At 33.2% G+C, this 24,272-nt stretch overlaps 1 protein-coding gene across 6 annotated transcripts in view; it reads left to right on the top strand.

Annotated features, from left to right (window-relative positions):
- Nucleotides 1-24,272, top strand: part of DPYD (dihydropyrimidine dehydrogenase) — a 930,457-nt gene that overhangs the window by 232,103 nt on the left and 674,082 nt on the right. For all 6 annotated transcript variants that reach the window (XR_009599787.1, XR_009599789.1, XM_004002217.5 and 3 more), the window contains exon 5: nt 13,767-13,928. Coding sequence is in view for 4 of the 6 variants with exons in the window: in XM_004002217.5 (XP_004002266.3) it covers nt 13,767-13,928 (162 nt within the window). In the remaining 2 variants the exon portion in view is untranslated. The remainder of the gene's footprint in view (nt 1-13,766; nt 13,929-24,272) is intronic.

Raw genomic sequence — 24,272 nt, 5'->3', positions numbered from 1 at the left:
GGCCTCTCACAGAGTAGCGCTCATAAATACTTGGTGACTGGTGAACTGAGTACATGCACACATGCGCACTAAGTCATATTAATTAACTCAGGGAAAAGTATACATTCTCAAGTCAGTTAAACAGAGATCGGTGCGGACGGTGCAGAAAACTGGAGATCTAGAAATGAGATTTTTGCATTTCTACAATGTACATAAATTATTATGCCTTTACTTGCATGTTTCTCTGCCATTTCTTTTTCATGACTTAGTAGATTGTGGTAGTTTTTCTTTCCGTACTTTTTGCTCTGATTTGCTGTCTTTCTTAATCTACTTCCTAACATGAGGTTTCTTTAATAGATGTTAAAATCTTAAACTGTTAGAATTAATATTTTAGGAAAGCTTTTTAGGAGAAAAAGCCTAGGGGAAGGGGTGGGGACTTAAATTTATTAAATCTATCCTGTGCTTCATAATGTACTAGGCATCTTATCTGTCAAGCATTTTAAAAATATTTAACATAAATATGACTAATTAAAAAGGAATTTTGATCTGTATTTCTTAAGTGATAAAACCTGTGCTAAGAGATAATACATTTTCCTCAAGTCGTATGGCTTAAATATGATTCAAATTCAGGAGCATATGGCTCTGAAATGTGTGTGTGTGTGTGTGTGTATGTGTGTGTGTACCTGAGTATGTGTTTTCTAGTTTACCATCTCAAGGTCAGATAAAAACTTTATTTCCTATAAGAAGTTTAAAAAAAAAAATTCCTTAAGTGAGACCAAAATAAATTCATAGTTCTGGTCTACTCTTATAAAAAATCTTATAAAACTTAGCATATTTATTACAACGAAGGATTTTTGGAAAAAAAGCAGCCAAATCTATTCTTCCATCCTCATTTGTCTTCACAAGAATGTGAGTAATAGAGGGGCAAGAGGTTTTGTGTATTCTGTTCATAATTTATTCCCACCTCTCCTTTACCAAATACATGAAGATCCATAGATTATTTATTGAGGGATCGTGACTGGCAGAGATGTCCTTTTCCCTTTCTTTTTGTATGTACTACTAGATATATTTTCTATTCAACTAATGTACATCATTACAATCACCGTTATATAGCTCCATCCAGAAATACAAGCAATGTTAATTCACCCTTCTCACACATGCAAACTTACTGAAGTTTAGCCCAAGTATTTTTTAAATGCAACAGATTGGAGTTTATCTTGGAAGGGTGCTTCCATCTGTGAAAACACTCATTGGAAGAAGGAAGAACACTTTAAAATAAATCCACCAGCTGTATTGATAATGGTGTAGTGACATGAAGGCCTGAATATGATAGAACTATTTGTTAAAATAGTTATACCATATGAGAGAATAGCTAGCTTGTGGGTTTTTTTGTGTTTCTTGATACTGACTTTAAAAATCATTAAATTGTAGAGGGATGACACTAATGAGGTTTCAAGCTATAATTTTAAAATAAAAAAGAATAAAACTTAAAGTTTTCTTAAAATTAACTCACATAAATGGCACATGGTGTACCTTAAATTCTGCTTTAAAAATCTCAATGAGTAATAGAAAATTCAGTACCAGCAAGATCCTGGGTAAGCTAATGGACTGGACAGCATTCAATGTCTATTCTTTTGTGTTGCTATAAAAGCAGCAAATATATCAAGCATCATTTTGTCTCTAGATTTTAGTTAAAGAAGGGTAAAAGCTGACATCCAATATGTATAAAATAAATCTGTGCACAAAAGATTATATATTTATTTTGTATCCCCCCTAATATAGCCTTCCTTGTACATTTTTTTCTTTCACACAATAGAAGACTAATGTACATGTGACTGATTGAATAACATGAAGAAACTAGTGAAGTGGTTGTGTATTTTCAAGGGGACTGCTGGGGTGTCTTTAAAGTACCCTTCTAAATTTAAATTTTATAGCCTTTGCTATTAGAAAGGTTTAAGAGCTCACAGAATAAGAGTCAGAACTCTTATTTAGAAGGAGGGCTCAAAAAATCTTCCCACTTACTATGAGAGAAATAATTGATATTGATCGTGAAGTTCTGATGGGAAGAGTTGAGGAAGTGTTCTCTTTGTAATATATTCCTGAATGTCTTTGACTCTAAATACCAGATCTCTACCCACAGAGTTATCTGCCATTTCTTCAAAGTTATTTCTAAGAGGTGAATTGCAAAGATGACTTCTGAATCATTGCCTAATTTTGTTTCAGCCCATTTTCAAAACCATGTTTCTATGTTCTCTGATATATGCCAATACTTTATTTTTTTAGGTTTAACTGTGTCTTCTTCACATTCTCAGTATTTCCGCTCCCTTTTTGAGAATTTCCACATAATCTATACATAAATCTTCCCAGGTAGTCCCTTAGTACCAGTACCCTTCTATGAATATTAAAAAGCTTCAACTAAGTACCAAATTCTTACCCTGGCAGTGAAGGTTCTCCATAATATAGTTAAAGTATATTTTCCAAATATATCTCCTAATCATCATTTCCTGAACGAATGAACTCTTAGCCAAGCTGCCAAGTCATTACACCTAATTTTGATTATTTACTCTTTTCAGTCCACAACAACTTGTATGTCATTCCCTCTCATCTCTTAGTTCTGTCAACTTGAGTCATTTGAATGCCACCAGTTTTAAAACTAAGTCTAAACCTTAGCCTGAAATGACCTCTTATACTGATAGCAAACCATTTTGATTTCAGAGAGTGAATATTCACCTTAAAAAAATTGTCTTGGTGATTTTTTTATTTAAGAAATGTTCAATAATACTTATTATTTTTTAAGAATTTTATAGGCTCCTACATGTATACTCCCAAGCTCATTCTGTGAGGCTACTATCACCCTGATACCAAAACCAAAGATATCACACAAAAAATGATAATTATAGACCAATATCACTGATGAACATAGACACAAAATATCCTCAATAGAATGCTAGCAAAAAGAATTCAGCAACACATTTAAAGGATCATACACCTTGATCAAGTAGGATTTATCCCAGAGATGCAGGAAATTTTCATTCTACACAAATCAATGTGATACATCGTATAACAAACTGAAGAATAAAAACCATATGATTGTATAAATCAATGCAGAAAAAGCTTTTGACAAAAGTCAACATCCATTTATAATTTAAACTCTCCAGACATTGCACATAGAGGGAACTTACCTCAACAAAATAAAAGCCATCTATGATAATGCCATAGCAAACAGCATTCTCAACGGTGAAAAATTGAAAGCATTTCCTGTAAGATCAGGAACAAGGGAAGGATTTCCACTCTCACCTCTTTTATTCAAGATAGTTTTGGAAATCCTAGCCATGGCAGTTATAGAAGAGAAAGAATTAAAAGAATGCAAAGTAAAAAATAGGTAAAACTGTCACTGTTTGTAAATAATAGAGTGATACTATACATAGAAAACTCTAAACCCTAAAGATGCTACCAGAAAACTACTAGAGCTCATCAATGAATTTAGTAATGTTGCAGTACACAAAACTAATACACAGAAATCTCTTGCTTTTCTATACACTAACCACAAAAGATCAGAAAGAAATTAAGGAAATAATACAATTTGCCACTGCAACAAAAAGAATATCTAGTAATAAGCCTACCTAAGGAGTCAAAAGACATGAACTCAGAAACTGTAAGATATTGACAAAAGAAATCAAGGACAACACAAACAGGTGGAGAGATATACTATGTTCTTGGATTAGAAGAATCAATATTGTGAAAATGACTCTACTACCCAAAGCAATCTACAGATTCAGTGCAGTGTCTATCAAATTACAAAGGATATTTCTCACAGAATTACAGTAAAAAAAAATTACAATTTGTGTGGAAATACAAAAGAACTCAGATAGCCAAAACAATCTTAAGAAAGAAAAACAAAGCTGGAAGAATCAAGCTCCCTGACTTCAGAGTATAAACTGCTGTGTCAGTTGCTCAGTTGTGTCTGACTCTCTGCTCTCCATGGACTGTAGCCTGCCAGGCTCCTCTGTGCTTGGGATTTCCAGGCAAGAATACTGAAATGGGTTGCTATTTCCTCAGAGGATCTTGTCGAGCCAGGGATCGAACCTATGCCTCTGTGTTTCTTGGATGGTCAGTTAGATTCTTTACTGCTGCACCACCTGGGAAGTTCATAGACTGAACTACAAAACTACAGTAATCAAGACAGTATGGTAATGGAACAAAAATAGAAATATAGATCGATGGGTCAGGACAGAAAGCCCAAAGAGAAATCCATGTGCCTATGGTCACCTAGGAGGAGACAAGAATATATAATGGAGAAAAGACATTTTCTTTAATAAGCGGTACTGGGAAAACTGAACAGCTGCATATGAAAGAATGAAACTAAAACCCTCTATAATACCATACACAAAAATAAACTCAAAATGGATTAAAAACTTAAATGTAAGGCTGGGCACTATAAAACTCTTAGAGGAAGCCATAGGCAGAATGCTCTTTGACATGAATCACAGCAAAATTTTTTGTAACCTACCTGTTAGAATAATGAAAATAAAAACAAAAATAAACAAATGAGACCTAATATAACTTAAAAGCTTTTGCACAGCAAAAGAAACCATAAATTAAATGAAAAGACAGCCTCAGAATGGAAGCAAATATTTGCAAATGAAGCAACTGACAAGGGATTAATCCCCAAAATATACAAACAGCTTATGCAACTCAATATAAAAAACAAAAACAAATAACCCAATCAAGAAAATGGATGGAATACCTAAATAGACATTCTCCAAAAAGACAGACAGACGGACAACAGACACATGACAAAATGTTCAACACTGCTAATTATCAGAGAAATGCAAAGCAGAACTACAATGATGTATCACCCAACAGAGGTCAGAATGACCATCATCAAAAAATATACCAATAACAAATGCTGGAGAGCATGTGGGTAAAAGGCAACTGCCTTGCACTGTTGGTGGGAATGTAAATTGATACAGCCATTGTGGAGAACAGTATGGAGGTTTCTTAAAAAACTAAAAATGTGATTACCATATGCCCCAACAATCCCCCTCCTGGGTGATTCCTAGATAAAACCATAATTACAAAAGATACATATATCCCAGTGTTCATTGTGGCACCATTTGCAATAGCCAGGACATGGAAGCAACCTAGATATCCATTGACAGATGAATAGATTAAGAAGATGTGGTACCTATATGCAGTGGAATATTACTGAGCCATAAAAAGGAACACAATTGTGCAATTTGCAGAGGTGTGGATGGACATAGAGACTGGTACAGATTGAAGTAAATCAGAATGAAAAAACAAAGATCATATAATATCACATATATGGAATCTAGAAAAATGATACAGATGAACTTATTAGCAAAGCAGACATAGAAACATAGAAATAGAGAATGGATGTATGGATACCACGGAAGGAAAGAGGGGTGGGATAAATTGGGAGATTGAGTTGATCTATATATATATTATGTATAAAATAGATAATTAATGAGAACATACTATATAACACAAAGAACCCTACTCAGTGCTATATGATAACCTAAATGGGAAGGAAATCCCAAAAAGAGGATATGTGTATATGTATAACTGATTTACTTTGTTATACAGCAGAAACTAACACAATATTATAAGGCAACTATATTCCAATAAAAATTAATTAAAGCATCCTATAATTTTATTTTGGTATAAGGGTTACACTTGAAGCTGTGAGGTTGTTGATGAGTTACTAGACAGTTTTATTGTCAATGATAGGCTGTGATAGATCAGGTCCTAGTAGTTTGACAGCTGTGGCAAATTGTGAGCCATAAGTGTAATTTAAAATGTTTTGTTTCATTATATTTTATTTGTTGTGATATATATATATATATATATGTATTTCTCTCCTTCTGTCATTAATTTTTTGTGCTTAAAATGAATTTGGGGCTCTTAAAACAACCAACACCCTTGTGGAAAAATCCTTCAGTGTTTAATTAGATTATGTTCTTTCTACATTTTTTTCCTCAAATATCCTGACAAGTTATCTGCAATTGACATTTTTTCCCATGACACTATTTTTATATTATAAAAACTTCTAATTATGCAATAAGATATTTTACTCAGTGAGTCAGTCAATACATATTTGTTAATCAATCATGTCAAATGTTCCTGAGGTGACAAGTAAGATGAGGAAAGAATACTTAAAATGACTTTGAGATTTTTCTCTAGCAGTGATTTAACTGCTAGTTTAATTGTAGGTGGTGAGTTAGAGGATCAGGGGGTTTAAGTAGGAACTAAGGAAGTTTGCTTAGGAATAGAAGATTAATTTTAAGTTAATACCTGTTTGGTAAGAACAGTTTAATGTTTGCCATTATTAGGTAAAATTATCCAAAACCATAACTAAGTACAATGAAATAAGTCTGTATCTGTTTGATGCTATACTGAAGCATTTTGTAAGTAAATATAAGGTGATTTCTAAGTATTACTTAATTTTTAGGAAAATAAATATGAACTTATTAATTAAAATATTAAACTGTAAATTTACATATTTTCTTTTAGATTTGTGTACAGTAGAGATGCAATTTATCTTTTTTTAGTAGAAAAAAATATTCCAAAAATTTTATTTTATTCCCTTCCAGGATACTGATGGCTCAACTGATAAAGAATCTGCCTGCAATGCAGGAGACGTCCTGCAATGTAAGAGACGTCCTGCAATGTAGGAGACCCGGGTTTGATCCCTGGGTCAGGGAAATCCCCTGGAGAAGGAAAAGGCAACTCTCTTGGAAATTCCATGGACAGAGGAGCCTGGCAGGCTACAGTCCATGGAGTTGCAAGAGTAGGAAATGACTTAGAGACTAAACCACAGGATATTGTCCAGTTTTGCATCTAGTTTAGCAATCTTATTCAAATATCCCTTTGCTAAAAGTTTTAAATTTTCTACAAGAATTATTGTTATTGCCTTCCACAGTGCCTATATAATTTCCAGTCCTGTATGTATACTTTCAAAAAATATAACAGCTTTTTTGAGATATAATTCATTTTCCATACAATTTGCCAGTATACAGTGCATAGTTCAGTGATAGGAAATATATTTGCAGTTATACTCATTACTGCAATCAAATTGAGCATATTTTTATCATCCCCAAATGAAATCGTATACCTATTAGCAGCTGTTTCCATTTCTTCTCAGAGTCCCAGTCAGAGACCATTATCAATCTGTCTTCTGTCTCTTTATTTTTGCCTATCCTAGATATTTTATATAAACGGAAACACAGAATATGTAGTCTTTTATGAGTAACTTCTTTGACTTAGCATAGTATTTTTAAGGTTCATCCATGTTGTAGGATTTATCATTACTTCATTGCTTTTTATGGCCAAATAACATAATAATATAGATTATATGGATATATGTTTTTTAGCCTTATATCAGTTGATGGATAATTGAGTTGTATTTTGTTTTAGCCTTAGAAATAACACTGCTATGAGCATTAGTGTACAAAGTTTTGCATAGATAAATTTTGTAAATGTTCTTGAGTGCACACCAAAGAGTGAAATTCCTGAATCTCATGGTAACTTCACTCTTAAAACTTAAGAGCTGCCAAACTAATTTTCAAAGCAGCTACATCATTTTCCAATCCCATCAGTAGTAGATGAGGGTTCCAATTTCTTCATATCCTTGCCAATAGCTTTTACTGTATGTCTTCTTGATTATAGCCATTCAAGTACGTGAGAAATGATATGTCTTTGTCATTTTGACTTGCATTTCTCTGATAATATTGAGCATCATTTCTTATGCTTGTTGATCATTTGTATATTTTTGAAAGACTATTTATACTAATACTTTGCTCACTTTAATTGGGTATTTATTTTTTATTAGTTTTTAAACTTGCTTTTTATTAGTGAGTTGTAGATTTTCTTTATATAATCAAGTCGGAGATTTCTTAACTGGTTTCCTCCTGGGTTGTCCTTTAACTTTTCTGATGGTATTCTTTTAATTTTGATGAAATCCAGTTTATCTTTTTTTGCTGTTGCTTGTGCTTTGTTGTCTTATATAAAAACCATTGCATAACCTAGTCATGAAGATTTACTTGTGTGTTGTCTTCTAAGAGTTTTATAGGTTTAGCTCTAAAATTTAGATCTATGACCTATTTTTCAGTTCAGTTCAGTTCAGTTGCTCGTCGTGTCTGACTCTTTGCGACCCCATTGACTGCAGCACACCAGGCTTCCCTTTCCATCACCAATTCCTGGATCCTGCTCAAACTCATGTCCATTGAGTCAGTGATGCCATCCAACCACCTCATCCTCTGTCATCCCCTTCTCCTCCTGCCTTCAATATTTCCCAGCATCAGGGTCTTTTCCAGTGAGTCAGTTCCCATCAGGTGGCCAAAGTATTGGTGTTTCAGCTTCAGAATCAGTCCTTCCAATGAATATTCAGGACTGATTTCCTTTAGGATTGACCTATTTGATCTATTTTTAATTAACTTTTATCAATGGTATGAGGTGGAGATTCAGCTTCATTCCTTTCTATGTGAAATTTGGCTATTACTGCATCACTTGTTGAAGAGAATGTTCTTTACCTCTGGAATTCTAGGAATCCTTTTAAAAATCAATTGAACATAAATATAAAGGTCTTACTGGATTCTCAGTTCATTCCGTTGAGGTATATTTTTATAATTTTGCCATTGTGACTTTATTTTGATTACCATAGCTGTGTGATAAGTTATGAAATCAGAAAAATGTGATTCTTCTAAGTCTGTTCTTATTTTTCAAGGTTCTTTTGGCTATTCTGATTCCCTTGGATATTCACATGAATTTTAGGGTCAGCATGATCATTTTAGCAAAGTACAAACCAACTAGGATATTTAGAGGGATTACTTTGAGTGTATTACTATCCTGACAAGAAACTTTCCAATTTATTACCATGGATGTATTTTCCATTTTTAAGTCTTAGTTTTTTTCATCAGTGTTTTGTTGTCTACAGAATATATGTTTTACGCTTTTTTACTTAATATAATTCTAAGTATTTTTGATGCTCTTCTAAATATAAACATTTTCTTTTGATTTTATTTTTGATTTGTTAATTGCTAATATATAGAAATAACAGTTAATTTTTATGCATTTATGTAATATATTTACGGTTGCTGTGTTTCTTGTGTGTGTGTTAAAAGTGTTAGTTGCTGAGTTGTGTCCAACTCTTTGCAACCCCATGGACTGTAGCCTGCCGAACTCCTCTGTTCATGGAATTCTCTAGGCAAGAATACTGGAGTGGGTTGCCATTCCTTTCTCCAGGGGATCTTCCTGACCCAAGGATTAAACCCATGTCTCCCACGTTCTAGGCAGCCTTTTACCATCTGGGACACCAAGGAAGCTTATTAGTATTCTCCAGAGAAGCAGAATATATCATATATAGATAGATAGATATACATATAAAATCAGTGTATATATCGTTAATATCCTAGCTCAACCAAAGAGACAAGTTTATCCTTTCTCTACCATTTTTATGCTATTCAAGTCCTCAATGGATTGTATGTTACCTACCCACATTGAGGAGAGCAATCTACTTCTCTGAATCCACCAATTCAAACTAATTTCATATAGAAACACCTTCATATCCACGCCTCAAAGTAATGCTCAATCTAAGCATCCCAAGGCACCAATTGATTCATAAAATTAAAGATAACAGTGCTAATAATTTTTAAATTAACTTTATTAAGTTTTCTATGTGAAATATTATTCTATCATTTGTTGTTGTTGATTCGCTCAGTCATGTCTGACTCTTTGTGACCTTATGGACTACAGCATGCCAGGCTTTGCTATCCTTCACCAGCTCCCAGAGCCTGCTCAAACTCATGTCCATTGAGTCAGTGATGCCACCCAACCATCTTGTCCTCTGTCGTCCTCTTGTTCTCCTGCCTTCAATCTTTCCCAGCATCAGGGTCTTTTCTAATGAGTCAGTTCTTTGCATTGCATTAGGTGGTGAAAATATTGAAACTTCAGCTTCAGCATCAATCCTTGTAATGAATATTTAGGATTGATTTCTGTTAGGATTGACTGGTTTGATCTCCTTGCAGTCCGAGGGACTCTCAAGAGTCTTCTCCAACACCACAGTTCAAAATCATCACTTCTTCAGTGTTCAACCTTCTTTATGGTCCAACACTCACATCCATACATGGCTACCGGAAAAACCATAGCTTTGGCCAGACAGACCTTTGTTGGCAAAGTAATGTCTCTGCTTCTTAATACACTATCTAGGTTGGTCATAGCTCTTCTTCCAAGGAGCAAGTGTGTTTTAATTTCATGGCTGCAGTCACCATCTGCAGTGATTTTAGATCCCAAGAAAATAAAGTCTGTCATTGTTTCCATTGTTTCCCCATCTAATTACCGTGAAGTGATGGGACCAGGTGCCATAATCTTTGTTTTTTGAATGTTGAGTTTTAAGGCAGCTTTTTCACTCTCCTCTTTTCACTTTCATCAAGAGGCTCTTTAGTTCCTCTTCACTTTCTGCCATAAGGGTGATTTCATTTGTATATCTGAGGTTACTGATATCTCTTCCAGCAATCTTGATCCTAGCTTATGCTCCATCCAGCCTGGCATGTTGCATTTTGCATTCATCAGAAGTGGAAATAATTTTACTTCTTCCTTTGCAATCTGAATAGCACTTACTTCTCTTGCTTGTCAAATTATCTGATAAGATTTTCTGTACTGTGCTAATAAGAAACACATCCTTTGTTCCTGATCTTTGGGAGGAAGCATTCAGTTTTCAGCATAAAATAAGATGTTAGCTGTTGGATTTACATAGAGGTTCTTTATCAGAGAATAAGTTGATTTGTGTTTGTGGTTTGTTGTAAGTTTTTACCATAAGTTTTGTTGGAGTTTGTCAAATGCTTTTCTGCATCTTTTGAGATGATTGTGTGATTTTTATTCTTTATCCTATTGATACAGTGTATTTGGCATAATAAACCAATCTTGCATTTCTTGGTTAAATTAGATATGTGTACTTTGGAGGTAATTGTTAAGAATTGATATACATATTTGAATATTTTATAGAATTCATCATTAAAACCAAATCATCTTCAAATGCTTTATTAATCAACTTTGCTATTTAATGAGTTTTTATTTATTAATGTATGATATAATATCTTTGGCTTATTTTTTGTATATGCTCTTTCTATATGTTTAAGAGAGACCAATGTTAATTTTTGAAAATTAGACTTTGTCATTTAAATGCTTTATTATTGGTCCTTATTAGTGATACTAGCATACCGTCACAAAGATATTGGTAAATGTGACCAAATTTAGAGAAAGAAGCAGATCTTAATCTTTTGAATTAAGAGTAAAAGACATATCTCACAATTTTAAAATGGACTAATGAAAGGATCAAAACTAAAGAAACTATATAAACAAAAATCATCTGATGAAGTATAAAGAATAATCTAATGGGCTTGCTGTTTACCTTCGTAATTATAATGAAAAGAGCTTTGTGTTTCTTTTACATTGTGGTATGTGCTATAACTGAATAATAATATCATACAAAATTTTATAATCTATTGAGTAATAAACAGTAGGCTTTCATATAAAAATATACCTTGGTACCTAAGAACATATAGCCACAATATGGCTTTGGATTCTGACTCTGCCACTTATATACTATATGATCCCTTGGCAAATTATTTACCCTTTATACTTCACTTTCCTTATTTATAACTTGAATCTCATAACACATTTCTACTAGGTATTCAGAAAATGTGTATTGAAGAGGCATTTACATATGTTAGATGTGACTGTTGGTTGCTAAGTAGACACTGAATAAGAGAAATATTGTTAATCCACCATGGATGCTGTTAAAATCATGCATTTAGATCTATATTTTTGTGTGTGTGTGTTGCAATTTTTTTAAATTTTTTTCTCTTGCTAGCTATCACTTTTTTTTTTTGCACTTGACTATTTATTTATTTATTTATTTCTGTTCCTTTTTTTTTTTTACTTTATTTTACTTTACAATACTGTATTGGTTTTGCCCTACATTTTTAAATGTTTCATTCAGTTATTCAATATCAGTTTGATTCTTTTTTAAGTAATTATAATATTACAATTGCATTTTTATTGTTTCATGTATTTTGTGTGTCTTTTTGCCTGAATTTTTATTAAAATTAAATTAAAGGTTTATCTGCTAGCATTACTTTCCACATCATCTGTGGGTGTGCTTCATTAATTTATTTTTTATCTGGTTATCAAAGATTTAATTCTATTTTTTCTCATGCCTAGAAATTTTTTCTTGAGTGCTAGATATATTAAATAAGATGATTGATGTTAAAAACTTAGATAAAGACCTGGTAAAGTGTCAGAAATGTAGTACAGAGTTAATAAATAGTAAAGATTATTGCTATTCTTTATTATCCTCAATATTTTATCTAGGAATTTGTATTTATGATTGAAGTTAGTCGTGGAAATAATGTATGTTTTCAAAGACTTTCAAATGTACTTTAAATAAAAGCTGAAAGAAATAAATGCATCTGTTTCATATTGTTAGGTACATTTTTCCTTATCTTCTTTTAAAATGTATTTTAGAGTATTTTTATATGTGAAAATGGACAAAGAATTTTATTACAGCTTCACCTATTATTAACATATAACATTGTATAGCACATTTGTTACAACTAATGAAACATTATTAATGTGTTATTGGTGGTGGTTTAGTCGCTAAGTCATGTCCAACTCTTTCGATCCCATGGTCTGTAGCCTGCCAAGCTCCTCTGTCCATAGGATTTTCCAGGCAAGAATATTGGAGTGGGTTGACATTTCCTTCTCTAGGGGATCTTCCCGACCCAGGAGTCGAACCCAGGTCTGCAGTGCAGGCAGATTCTTGACCGACTGAGCTCTGAAGGAAGCCTAATATGTTATTATTATTAACTAAAGTTTATATTTTCTTCAGGTTTCCTTCGTTTTTACTTCATGTCGTTTTTCTGATCCAGGATCCTCTCTAAAATAACAGATTGCATTTAGATGTTACATCTCCATGGGGATCTTTTGACTGTTACAGTTTCTCAAAATTATCCTTTTTTTTTGACAAAATACTTAACAGCTTTGAAAAATACTAGTCAGATTCAATTTTAAGTTTTCATGAAAGGAAAACATATTTCTGAAATGTTCAATGTATTGTTCACTATTCAGTAAAAAATGATGTATTTGTATAATTTATGAACAAGTAGGATTCTAAAAATTCTTAATGAAATGCAGAAGATTCTAAACTAGTCTATAATAGTCAAATGTGTGGAAGGGAGTGATGAGGGATGAGCTTTACAGTCTAGTCTTGTATAATGAGTTTCATCTGCATAGTTGGTTAATAGGTTGTTATTGAAGGATGATACTCAACCCAAGAATGTCACAATACATAGTATCCATGGACAAACCAGATGAATTGAATGGAAAGAGAGCCCTGGCCACGCTTAATATAGTTACATGGAGTATATCCTGAATTACCTGAGCGTAATTTTTTTCTTTACTTTTAAGGTTTAGGTTTTAAGCCTGTTCAAGCAATCTACTTAACTAACTTTTGATAAAACTGAAAAGAAATATTTGTAGCAGGATAGAATTAGATGGTTTATTTTAAATTTCAATTTACCAAATTTCATTATTCATTATTAATATATATGTATTGGATACGTGTATATTTTACTATGCTAACTTGATAGCTTCTGATGCTAAAGACTATTATAACCTCTGCATCTTATACACTGATCTAATAGAAAAAAGCCATCATAATTTGAATGTTAAGAGGTACGTTGTTACATAAGAACATTTTATTTTTGCAGAACTATTATGGAGCTGCTAAGATGATTTTTTCTGACAACCCACTTGGTCTGACCTGTGGAATGGTATGCCCCACCTCTGATCTTTGTGTAGGTGGATGTAATTTGTATGCCACTGAAGAGGGACCAATTAATATTGGTGGATTGCAGCAATATGCTACTGAGGTATGTAAGATGTACAATTGTTTTTTCTATCCCTGAAGCACAAAAATCTTAAAATAACTTTAATCTTTGGAGCTTTGTTGATATCCAACATTTTTAGTGTGAAATACAGCTACAGTTTAAGTATTTTGTGCCATAAATGATGTTTTTATTCAACAACTTGGCTTCAAAAATGAAATTTCTAAAACCATATGTCAAATTAATTGTAATCCCAGAAGGTTATTAAAATACTTTCACTGAAAGTTATATAAATTGGAGTATCTGAAAATAGAATTTATTCATTAACTTTACGTTGTAGTGTGGCTAGGGGGTCCCATTATGGAAAAAAAGAAACAAACTATCTTAACTGTTTTTTTTTCCTGAAACCATCTTTAATCTTCACAGCTTGAAAGAATACATCAGCATTCTTCTGTAATATTTTTTGAGAAATAGAGGTTATAGAATTATCAAAAACCCTCAAACTGAATAATATTTTTTAACATTATATTTGTGAACCTATGGATTGAAAGCAGGTGTGTTTATTGTATGCAAATTTATAATGGAATAATATGAAAACATTTTGTCCCTATTTTTCTTATAAGTTTGAGCCATGTCTTTCTTTTTTAATGAATCCTTTTTAAATGACTTTGAAGCTCGGAGACATCTTATTCTCTCTGGGGTCTCCTTTTTGGAGTCAACTACCAGATCAATTCCTGTGTATCATTTAAATGATCAGCTTATATGGAGGATACAGTAGAATTTTGTAATCCTTGGGGTCTGTTTGGCTAGAAGACCGAATTAAATAACCTGTCAGCACTAGATTTTTAATTAATGACTTATCTGTCTGATGTTGTCAACTCAAACACAACGTATTCTTTCTTTTTAGGACCCTTCTCATAATATCCCTCAAGCTTAAATCTTACTTTGCTTTTAGTAATAAATCAGGTTTTTATTCCCTTCCTGCTTTCTGACAGGTTAATTCTAAGGAAGGGCTCCTGGGAGTGAGAAAAGAGAAACAATTTGAGGTTGTGAGTTGTTGCAATAAATTCTTGGATTTAATTTCTTTTCCTACCAAATTCAAAATTGCATTAGTTTACCTGACCAGTGCAAGGTATGATCTTTACAACCTGAGACAATCCCTAGTTGATGGAGAAGATTCACTTGAATTCTTCCACATTTTTCTTTGGGGACTCATTGTTTCTTCATTAAAGCGGGGCAGGCTTGCAAGGATGTAGTAAGTAAAAGGTCACACAGTATCTATATAAACTAACACTGCATTTCGAAGCAAAATCAGTTAAAATAATGTTATTTGTCTGTGGTTTGGACTAGAGAGGGCGGGAGGAAGAGGGAAGAAGGGGAAAAGAGAGAAAGGAAACAGTGAAGGTGGGTGGGGAGAGTGGCGAGTAAGGGAAACACCATTCCTCTGAGAACTCTGTTTGTGTTAATGAGGTTGTACCACTGCTTTCCAAAGCAAAGTCTACTTATTTCAGACATAGCATAGATTAGGATGGTATTAGATGCATTTTAAGAGACTCATGGAATTTAGATAGGAATGTATCTTCTTATTACATTCCATTTATGCTTCTTATTACTGTGGCTTCAAATATATCTATCAAATTATAAATAAAAATCTCCTAGTGGAACTACATAGGAAGGCTTTTCTTTTCTTTTTCTTTTTTTTTTTTTAAGTTGACCACTTAGGGCAATTTATTTTAGAGAGTTCCTTTAAAGGGTTGTTTACTTAAATTTACCCAACAGTCAAAGTTGTTGTGAAGGTAAGCAGTAATGGATTCACAGATATAGGAAACAAACTTGTGGTTACCAAAAGGGAGAGGGAATGGGGGTAACAAATTGGGGATATGGGATTAGCAGATACAAACTACTATGTATAAAATAGATAAACAACAAGGATATACTATATAGCACAGGAAATTATTATTTTATAATGACCTAAAGTAGAGTATAATCTGCAAAAATACTGAATCACTATGCTGTATCCTGAAACTAGGGCTTCCTAGATGACGCAGTGGTAAAGAATCTGCCTGCCAATGCAGGAGACGGAAGAGATGCTTGTTTGATCCCTGGGTCTGGAAGATTCCCTGGAGGAAGAAATGGCAACCCATTCCAGAATTCTTGTCTGGGAAATCCCATGGACAGAGGAGCCTGGAGGGCTTCAGCCAGTGGGTTCCAAAAGAGTTGGACATGACTGAGCACGTATACACACACATAACCTGAAACTAACACTAAATCAACTCAATGAAAATAATAAGCATAATGCAGTGAATTAATTGACTGCCACTATAAACAGTATGACTTTAAAAAATAATTCTAAAATAAAAATATTAAATGTTATAAATAATAGTATGCAAATACCATTACGCTTTCAAACTACTAAACTATTGATAGGAGTACTTAAGTAAAAGCTGAACATGATGCAAATAACTTGTTTGTTTGATAAAATAATGATTGATTTTTGACTTTTAAATGATTATAAATCTATTTTTCAACCAAATTAAGCAAAGATTAGGAGAGCAGAGTAAAATAGTATGGTATTTTTCAAAAACGTTTTTCCTATAGTTTATACGTGTATATATTCCTATATGTGTGATTTCTGAAATATCAACTCCATAGTCTACCTCTATTATTTAAATCCATACCTTAGATGATACCTTTCCATTTAAACATGGGCATATGATTTAGGACATGTAACAGAAATGTATGTAGTATGTAGTAGGAAAGGAATAAACCACATAAAGGATAGCATGAGGAGGATCAGGAGACCAGCTACTTTAACTACTTTTGTTTTGTCCTGTATTGTCAATCCTATGCTGTGCCCACATCTGTAGTGACTTTGCTTCATACACTTTTGCGTACATGTGAGACAGACAGGCTACAGAATGATTCTAGATCTCTCTAGGGGGCAGTTTTTTCTTAGTTCAGTTATGTGTAACAGTAGTGCTTCAAATAAGTAATTTGGAAATAATAGCTTGCTGTGGATTTTCTTATCAATTTCATCAGGGTCTTAAAATTTCTCTACATAGATATAATACTTGAAATTTTTATTATGACATGTCTTTGATCATTTAGTTGACTTCTTAAGAAATCATATATTTATCACATTTAAGTAACTAGCTAGACTCTCATTGCCTCTCAAATTTAACTAATGAATTGCTACAAAAGGATAATGAAGAATGCATCTTTCTACTAATTTCCCAAAGTTTGAAAAATAACTGTAAGTAGAGAATTAACTGCATGTCAAATCACTTCCTTTCCACTGATGTTAAAGAGTTTTAGGAACAATTTAGAAAAATTATAATTCCGAGGTTCTAAAGTTTGACTTTAAATCTTGAATGAGGCTCAGAGGATTAGTACTTAAGGTTGCTGCCTCAATTATGAATTTTTAGGAATACATTAGATTATGAAATTGGTATTGGAAAACAGTACTTGTTTTTCACAGTAAATGTTCTATGGGATTATATTAATACCCATTAAACGTACTGTTTTGCATGGCATATACTCCTAGCACTGTACTTTGAGTTTACTTTTTATACTTTTAGTTAAGAACAGAACTGAGTTATTCTTTAGATTTTTCTTTAACTGTATTTTTCAGGTCTTTTATCAGCTCTCATTTGAAATACCCTATTTTTTCCCATCATCATATGCTATTTATACACTATCATTTGCTATTTGTATTTATTTCTATATTTTATTGCATAGACGTAGTTCAAATCAAATTGACCAGTGCTTACAGTAAGCACTGGTCAAATAATAAAAAATACACTGATATAATTCAATCAGATATTATGAGGCTACATTAAGAGGCTACATTAAGTAAACTAGTAAAATTATTTGAATGACATCAGCATGTTTTGTTAAATGCTGCAGTCAATAGTTTAAAGAATTGTGAGTGAAGAAGGAACATGATTACTTGAATTAGTGATTATTTTAATAGGATAAATATTCCTACGGTATCTTCAACTTGAACATGGAGTCGCTAGAAGCTTTAAACTTCTGATGTCCGCAGTTATATTGGCGGAGGATATAGAGACACATGTACACTAATAAATAATTGAATGTTATGTCTTTTTTCAAATAATGTATTTTTGTGATGCATCTTCCCATCTATTAAATAGATAAGTATAGAAGAAGAAAAAATTAGGTGTAGTCCTCATATTAAAATCAATTATTGCAAAAAAGCACATAAACTGAACTGTGAGATTAGGTATACTCTATGTCTTATGTCAGTTGCTTTATAAGTTAATCATGCAAAAGACTGGAAAATGAATGAGAACACTGTTAGCAATTAATGCAGTGCAGCAGAAGCAAACCAGCACTATCCCAAGAAAACTGGCTTATATGAACACCAAGTGTATTATACTCCCGGTAGGTGAGGACTTAATTCATCAAACAAACACTGATTGAGCATTGATTAGAATTAAGCATTGTTGTAGGCTGCTTCTACATACTACATGTCCTGAAATTCCATAGTGACTTGATAAGGCATATGCATTTACATTAGCATCTGTAGACTAATAATCCAATCTCCATTAATATTCCTTGTTGGTTCCAGAGGTGAGTAGATCTTAGTACAAAAAAACAGGATCAGATGGGGGAAAATGTAGTCATAATACTGTATACTTGCATAGCACCTCAATGCTTTTTTGTAATATCTCATTTAAAAATATTGATAACCATTAAGACATGTAAACTTGCTAATATTTTCCCCATTTTGGGCTTTAGGAAATGAAGGATCAAAATGCTTCTAAACTGATGATTAATTAGACAAACTCCTTTAGCCCTGGACAGTGTTAGGTACTGTACTTAGAACTTGATGATACTCAAAATAACCCTCTAGATAAATGTTATCATCCTCATTATATGTATGAGTAACAAGAGGCTCACACAAATTCACATGTAATAAAGGGCAGATATAGAGTAAAAAGCCTCAAATTCCTTTTATTTCACAAATCCTCACTTGCCCCACCTAATATTAGGTCATTATTACAAAGTCAAAGTAAACTTGAATTTTCTGGCTGCAAGCTGCCAGTGTTAACACCTTGTTGTCTCAACCACAAATACCTCAGTTACTGTGCCTTGTTGCTGTCGTTAGTCGTGTGGTCATGTCTGACTCTTTCATGACACCACTGACTATAGCTCTCCAGGATCCTCTGCCCATGGGATTTCCCACGCAAGAATACTAGAGTGGGTTGACATTTCTTCTCCAAGAGTTCTTCCCAACCCAGCAGTTGGACCCAGGCTCTTCTATGTTGCAGAGGATTCTTTACTGCTGAGCCACCAGGGAAGCCAAAATGAGGTCGCTACATCATTTTCTGTTATATAAGAATCAACTATTAAACTAGGTTGTGTAAGATAAATATACATGGCTTAGTAATTTTCTTTATTTGTACATGTTACCAAAAAGCTTTTTTTTTTTTTTTTCTTTTTTCCTTGCCATTGAAGGATTATTATACAGGCAGTATTCACGTTTTGTGGGGTATGAGATGATAAACTCTGAGTCCCTTCTTTGAAGAATTACACAGAATAGTACTATCTATATCAATGCAGGGCCTTGGAAGAGGCCTATGCTATTGAGAGTTCTGAAGTTTAAGCTTTTAAGTTCCTTAGGACTTAAGTTTATGTTCATTAGCAAAACCTAAGCTTGATTTTGTGATAACGGGTTTGTAAGTAAATTTGAGAATGTGTCAGTCACATTTATGTCACAGTTTGGCAAAGTGATCAGTAAGATCTGCCAGTTCACGTGCCTGTTAAGATACATTATCACGATAATGGGAAATAACAATTTTTGTGGGTAATGGTACTTATGGCTAATATTTTTGCAGTTCACCTATAAATGGAATATGGATTAGTAATAGTTATTAGATTGATACCTCACACTTTCTTTATTGTCCCAAACTTATATCGTCTTTGATAAAATTTCTCAATACTACTCTTATCTTAAAAGTGTTATAGTTTATGAGTACTGTTCACATGAAAGAAAAAAAAGTGTTTCTAAAAGAAATAAAGATGTACATGAATATACTTTAAACATTAATAAAATCAATAGTTCATATCAATAAAATCAAGAGCGTGGCTCTTGGAGATGCAAACACAAGTAAAATTTGTTCAGGCCTCATTTGTGTCTCCCCTTTCAGTCTTAATGAAATGATTAATATGGAGGAATAATGTCTTGATAGATTTAAATATTTGACATTGTTTTCCAAAAATCTTTGGAAATCTATTAAATATCTTCAGTGCTGGCACAGTGATGGATAATAAGACTGCATGACTGGACAGATTGCTAGATGATTTTTATCACAAAATTTTAGTTTGACTTAAAGCTATACATTAGTATCTAGAATTTTAACACATAAAAAATAAGTTTCAGTGATTTGGTGCAATAATATTTGAATTTACCAAAACCGCATGGTTCTTAAGGTTATTTGCTATTAAAGTTTTTGAATTTGCTCTTTATACGTTCAAATATATATACTCTTGGGGGCACCTTACTGTGTAGATGGCTGGACTTTCACTGATTTGAATCTTAAGAACTTAAAATATGTAGTTTTTCATAAATATATTTGATGAATAAAGCAGTAGTAATGTATCAGCATGAACCATGATGCTGTGAGTTAAAATTTAAATACCCATTTGCTCCAAATGGTAATGATAAATGACACATGATAAGCACACAAGGAAATGAATAGCTGAAGTATAAAAATGTAGATAAATACCTTTTGGGGCCAGAAATGGTATAGAAATGTTGTTGTTATTGCTGGTTAGTCACTTAAGTCATGTCCAACTCTTTTGCGACCCTGTGGACTGTAGGCCTCCAGGCTCCTTCGTCCACAGGATTATCTCAGGCAAAAATTGTGTAGTGGGTTGCCATTTCCTTTTCCAGGAGATCTTCCTAACTCAGGGATAGACTCTGCATCTGCTGCTTTGGCAGGTGGTTTCTTTACCACTTAGCCACTAGGAAAGCCCTGATATGGAAACATTCAACAGTAGATAGGGGACTTGGACCACTGCCTACTAGTCTCTACATAAGCAAACCATCAGGGGCTGCTTGGGAGTTTGATTGCTATGGGGTAGTAGATACCAAAAGCTTTATGCATGGTAGAGAACTGGATTCAACTACCCCAGGGAGAAAGTTTAAAAAAAAAAAAATAAAAAGAATAGGGCTTGGGCTGGTATGAAGGTGCAGAGGGCTCTGTCTCAGTGTTTTAGGTGTGTGCCTAGTGGCCCAGTAACTTGCTTCTATATTGTCTGTAAATATTACCTGGAGACTGGAGCTCTGGGCCTCCAATAAGAAACTTGGTTTCTGCAGTGGTGGAGAGGGAGAGGAGTGATACTGGGTGGAAGCTATTGTGTACTTGATGTAAGAAGCAGGAGGGTAAGTGCAAAAACAGAAAATTTTTCTCTCAGTGTAACTCTAAAACCTAAAGTTCAAAACAACGTTAGAAAAACTAGTTCAACCAGTTTAAAAAACTACTTAACCAGTGATAATCAAAAGACTCAAACTACAGATGATTTTATCCTAATGAAACCAAATAATATCATGTTCAGGCCTTTTAAAATAAATAGAAAACCATATCCACATAAATAAGGTAAAATTATTAATAAAACTGAATTTGATATGAAATAGTTGATTAGAAATATTCACTGAAATAAAAATACAAGTAAAACTTTAAATTTAGAACCAGGTTAGAAATTGATGTAGAGCAGTCTTAAAGCAGTCTTAAGGCAGTTGTAGATGGTTTTCCAAAAGAGAGGAAAGATATAAGTTCCTCATTTAGAACACAATTGTAATATTGTGAAATGCCAAGTTTCTTGAAAGAATCAGCTTCTGGGGGAAAAAGAAAAGATTATTCTAAAATCAACAATCTGCCCTCAGACTTCTCATTAGTATCCATAGATGTTAGAAGCCAAGAACACAGTGTTTTAAAGGACTAGTATTTCTAGTCCTTTAAAGGACTGTATTTCTCCCTCAACAATACAAACATAAATAAAGATATTGTAAGCATTTAAAATCTAAGGTGGTTTGTCACTCACCTTATTATAAGAATTCTTAAGAAAATTATTCTTCAGCATAATTGAGACAAACTTGGAATGAAAGAGGGATGTAAGAAATGATGATGCAAGGAAACCAGAAAAAATATAGTCATAAATAAAATTAACTATTGACTAGAAAAGAATGACAACTCATTTTGGGGGGTGAAAAATAAAGATAGAGATAAAAATTTTACATAAAATTGACAAGGAAGGTGTTTGAGGTGGGAGTCAGGGGTCAGGTAGTCAGGGGTGCTAAGGGCCCTTTGAGAGAAGAGAAATACTTGATAACGGGAATATGTTTTTTAAAACATTGAAATATCTGTGTTAAAAATTAAAAAAGGTAATCACATAAAATCTAGAAATACAATTTGTTATTTGTAAGCAGTCATAGAAACAAAGATGGCTGAGATGGTAGAAAACTTAATCCAGTGAGAGACAAAAAAGGGAAAATAAAAATCAGGAGCATGAGGAGCAAATACAAAGCACAGGAAACAGGAAACACAAGGCAGATAGAAGAAATAAATGCAAATATATTATTAACCACAAAACTTACTTTTATCAAGTTTACCTATTAAAACATAAGAGGTTCTATTACGGATTAAAAATGAATACTTCAAACAACTATAAGATGTTTAGAAGAGAAAGCCATTATTGTAGCAAACTTGAAAATAATGTGTTGAAAAAAGAAATAGTATGCAAATACTAACCATGATAGTTTGCCACAGCTGTTAAATGAAGTTTCAGTGCCTTTTGTTAAACCTGTATGAAAGTACTCTTCATTTAACAACACTGAATAAAAGATGGTTAACTAAAAAAAAAAAAAAGTTAATGTAGTGGTATTTATATGTAACAAAAGTGGACTTTCAGAGAAAATATATTAATAAAAATAAAGAGAAAAATAAATAGTGAAAAGAAGAATAAACATTCTTAAAATTACATTACAACATGGCCTTACTTAAAATTTTTAAGAATTATTTGAATTAAATTTATTAGATTGATTTAATAAATGTATAAAAGTTTCTGTATCCAACTAACAGAGTGAGTGTGACCTTTTCAGGCACCTGTGGAAAGAACATTTATCCAAATTGACCATGTACTTTCAGAAATATATATATATGTGTGTGTGTGTATGTATAGTTTTAAGTTAAATACATACGGACTACATTTTTTTCTACAACACAACTAAACTAGATATAAAATATCAAAGACAGGAGGAGAAGGGGATCACAGAGGATGAGATGGGTGGATGGCATCACCAACTTTATGGACATGAGTTTGAACAAGCTCCAGGAATTGGTGATGGACAGGGAAGCCTGGCATGCTGCAGTCCATGGGTCACAAAGAGTCGGGCATGACTGAGTGACTGAACTGAATTGAACTTAAAGTATCAAAATATTATCAAAATGAAGGCAATAACAACAGATTTAAAGCGCATTTGTTGAAGAGGTTGTCACAATAGAAATTGTGTTCAGTCTAAATAAAATATTTAGACTGAATAACACAATTTCCATTGACAACCATAAAATGTAGCCAGTTATTTTTAAATGAAAATTTGTGATTTTACATGTTTATAACAAAAAAGATAAAGATAAGCGGGTTTCATTTCAAGATGCTAGAGAGAGAGGAAACAGGTTGGGAAGGGATGTTTTAGTGGTGGTGGGGTGGTAAATTATGAAAAAGAAAATGGAAGAAAGATAATGCAAATAATACAAATGAAAGCAAAAATGATGATGGCCTACAAAGAAAACCTGACTCTGAAAATAGATTAGTAAATGATTATCTGGCCATATCATATAGTAACCTGTATATTTCAGTTACAGCTGCCTTCTAATTACTGCTCTTTTATTATTTTATTGAACTGCTTATGAGCAGTTAATCGTACTTAAGTAGTTAATCATTTTTCTAGAAAAATCATGTTAGCAAGCAATAGGAGCTGAATGGGGGAAGATCTCTCTAATCTACCATGTCTCCGTCACTCTCTGTTGCCTGCCTGCTCTCCTTTCATCCCCAGCAAGCTGTAAGATGGATTGTTTGGCCCCCAACAGCTTTATTTTCCAAACCCAGCATTGAAAATATATTTGAGTGACTAACTAGATGCTTGCAGTGTCTGGGTGCTAAGGACACAGTGATGAACAAGATAAGAATGATGCTAACCCTCAGGTAGCTTATTGCTTACTGAGAAAGACAGACTATTAGGCAAATTATAATGAAGTGCTGAGGGGAGCAGTCAGACAGTACTGTGGGAGCCAGTAGCTAGGAAACCTAACAGATTCCCTAACCTATCAGGGAGGGTAAGCTGAGTTGAGAAAGTGAAATTTA

The sequence above is a fragment of the Ovis aries genome, chromosome 1 (genome assembly GCF_016772045.2).
Source record: "Ovis aries strain OAR_USU_Benz2616 breed Rambouillet chromosome 1, ARS-UI_Ramb_v3.0, whole genome shotgun sequence".
Taxonomy (NCBI): domain Eukaryota; kingdom Metazoa; phylum Chordata; class Mammalia; order Artiodactyla; family Bovidae; genus Ovis; species Ovis aries.
This window is presented reverse-complemented; position numbering and strand designations above follow the sequence as displayed.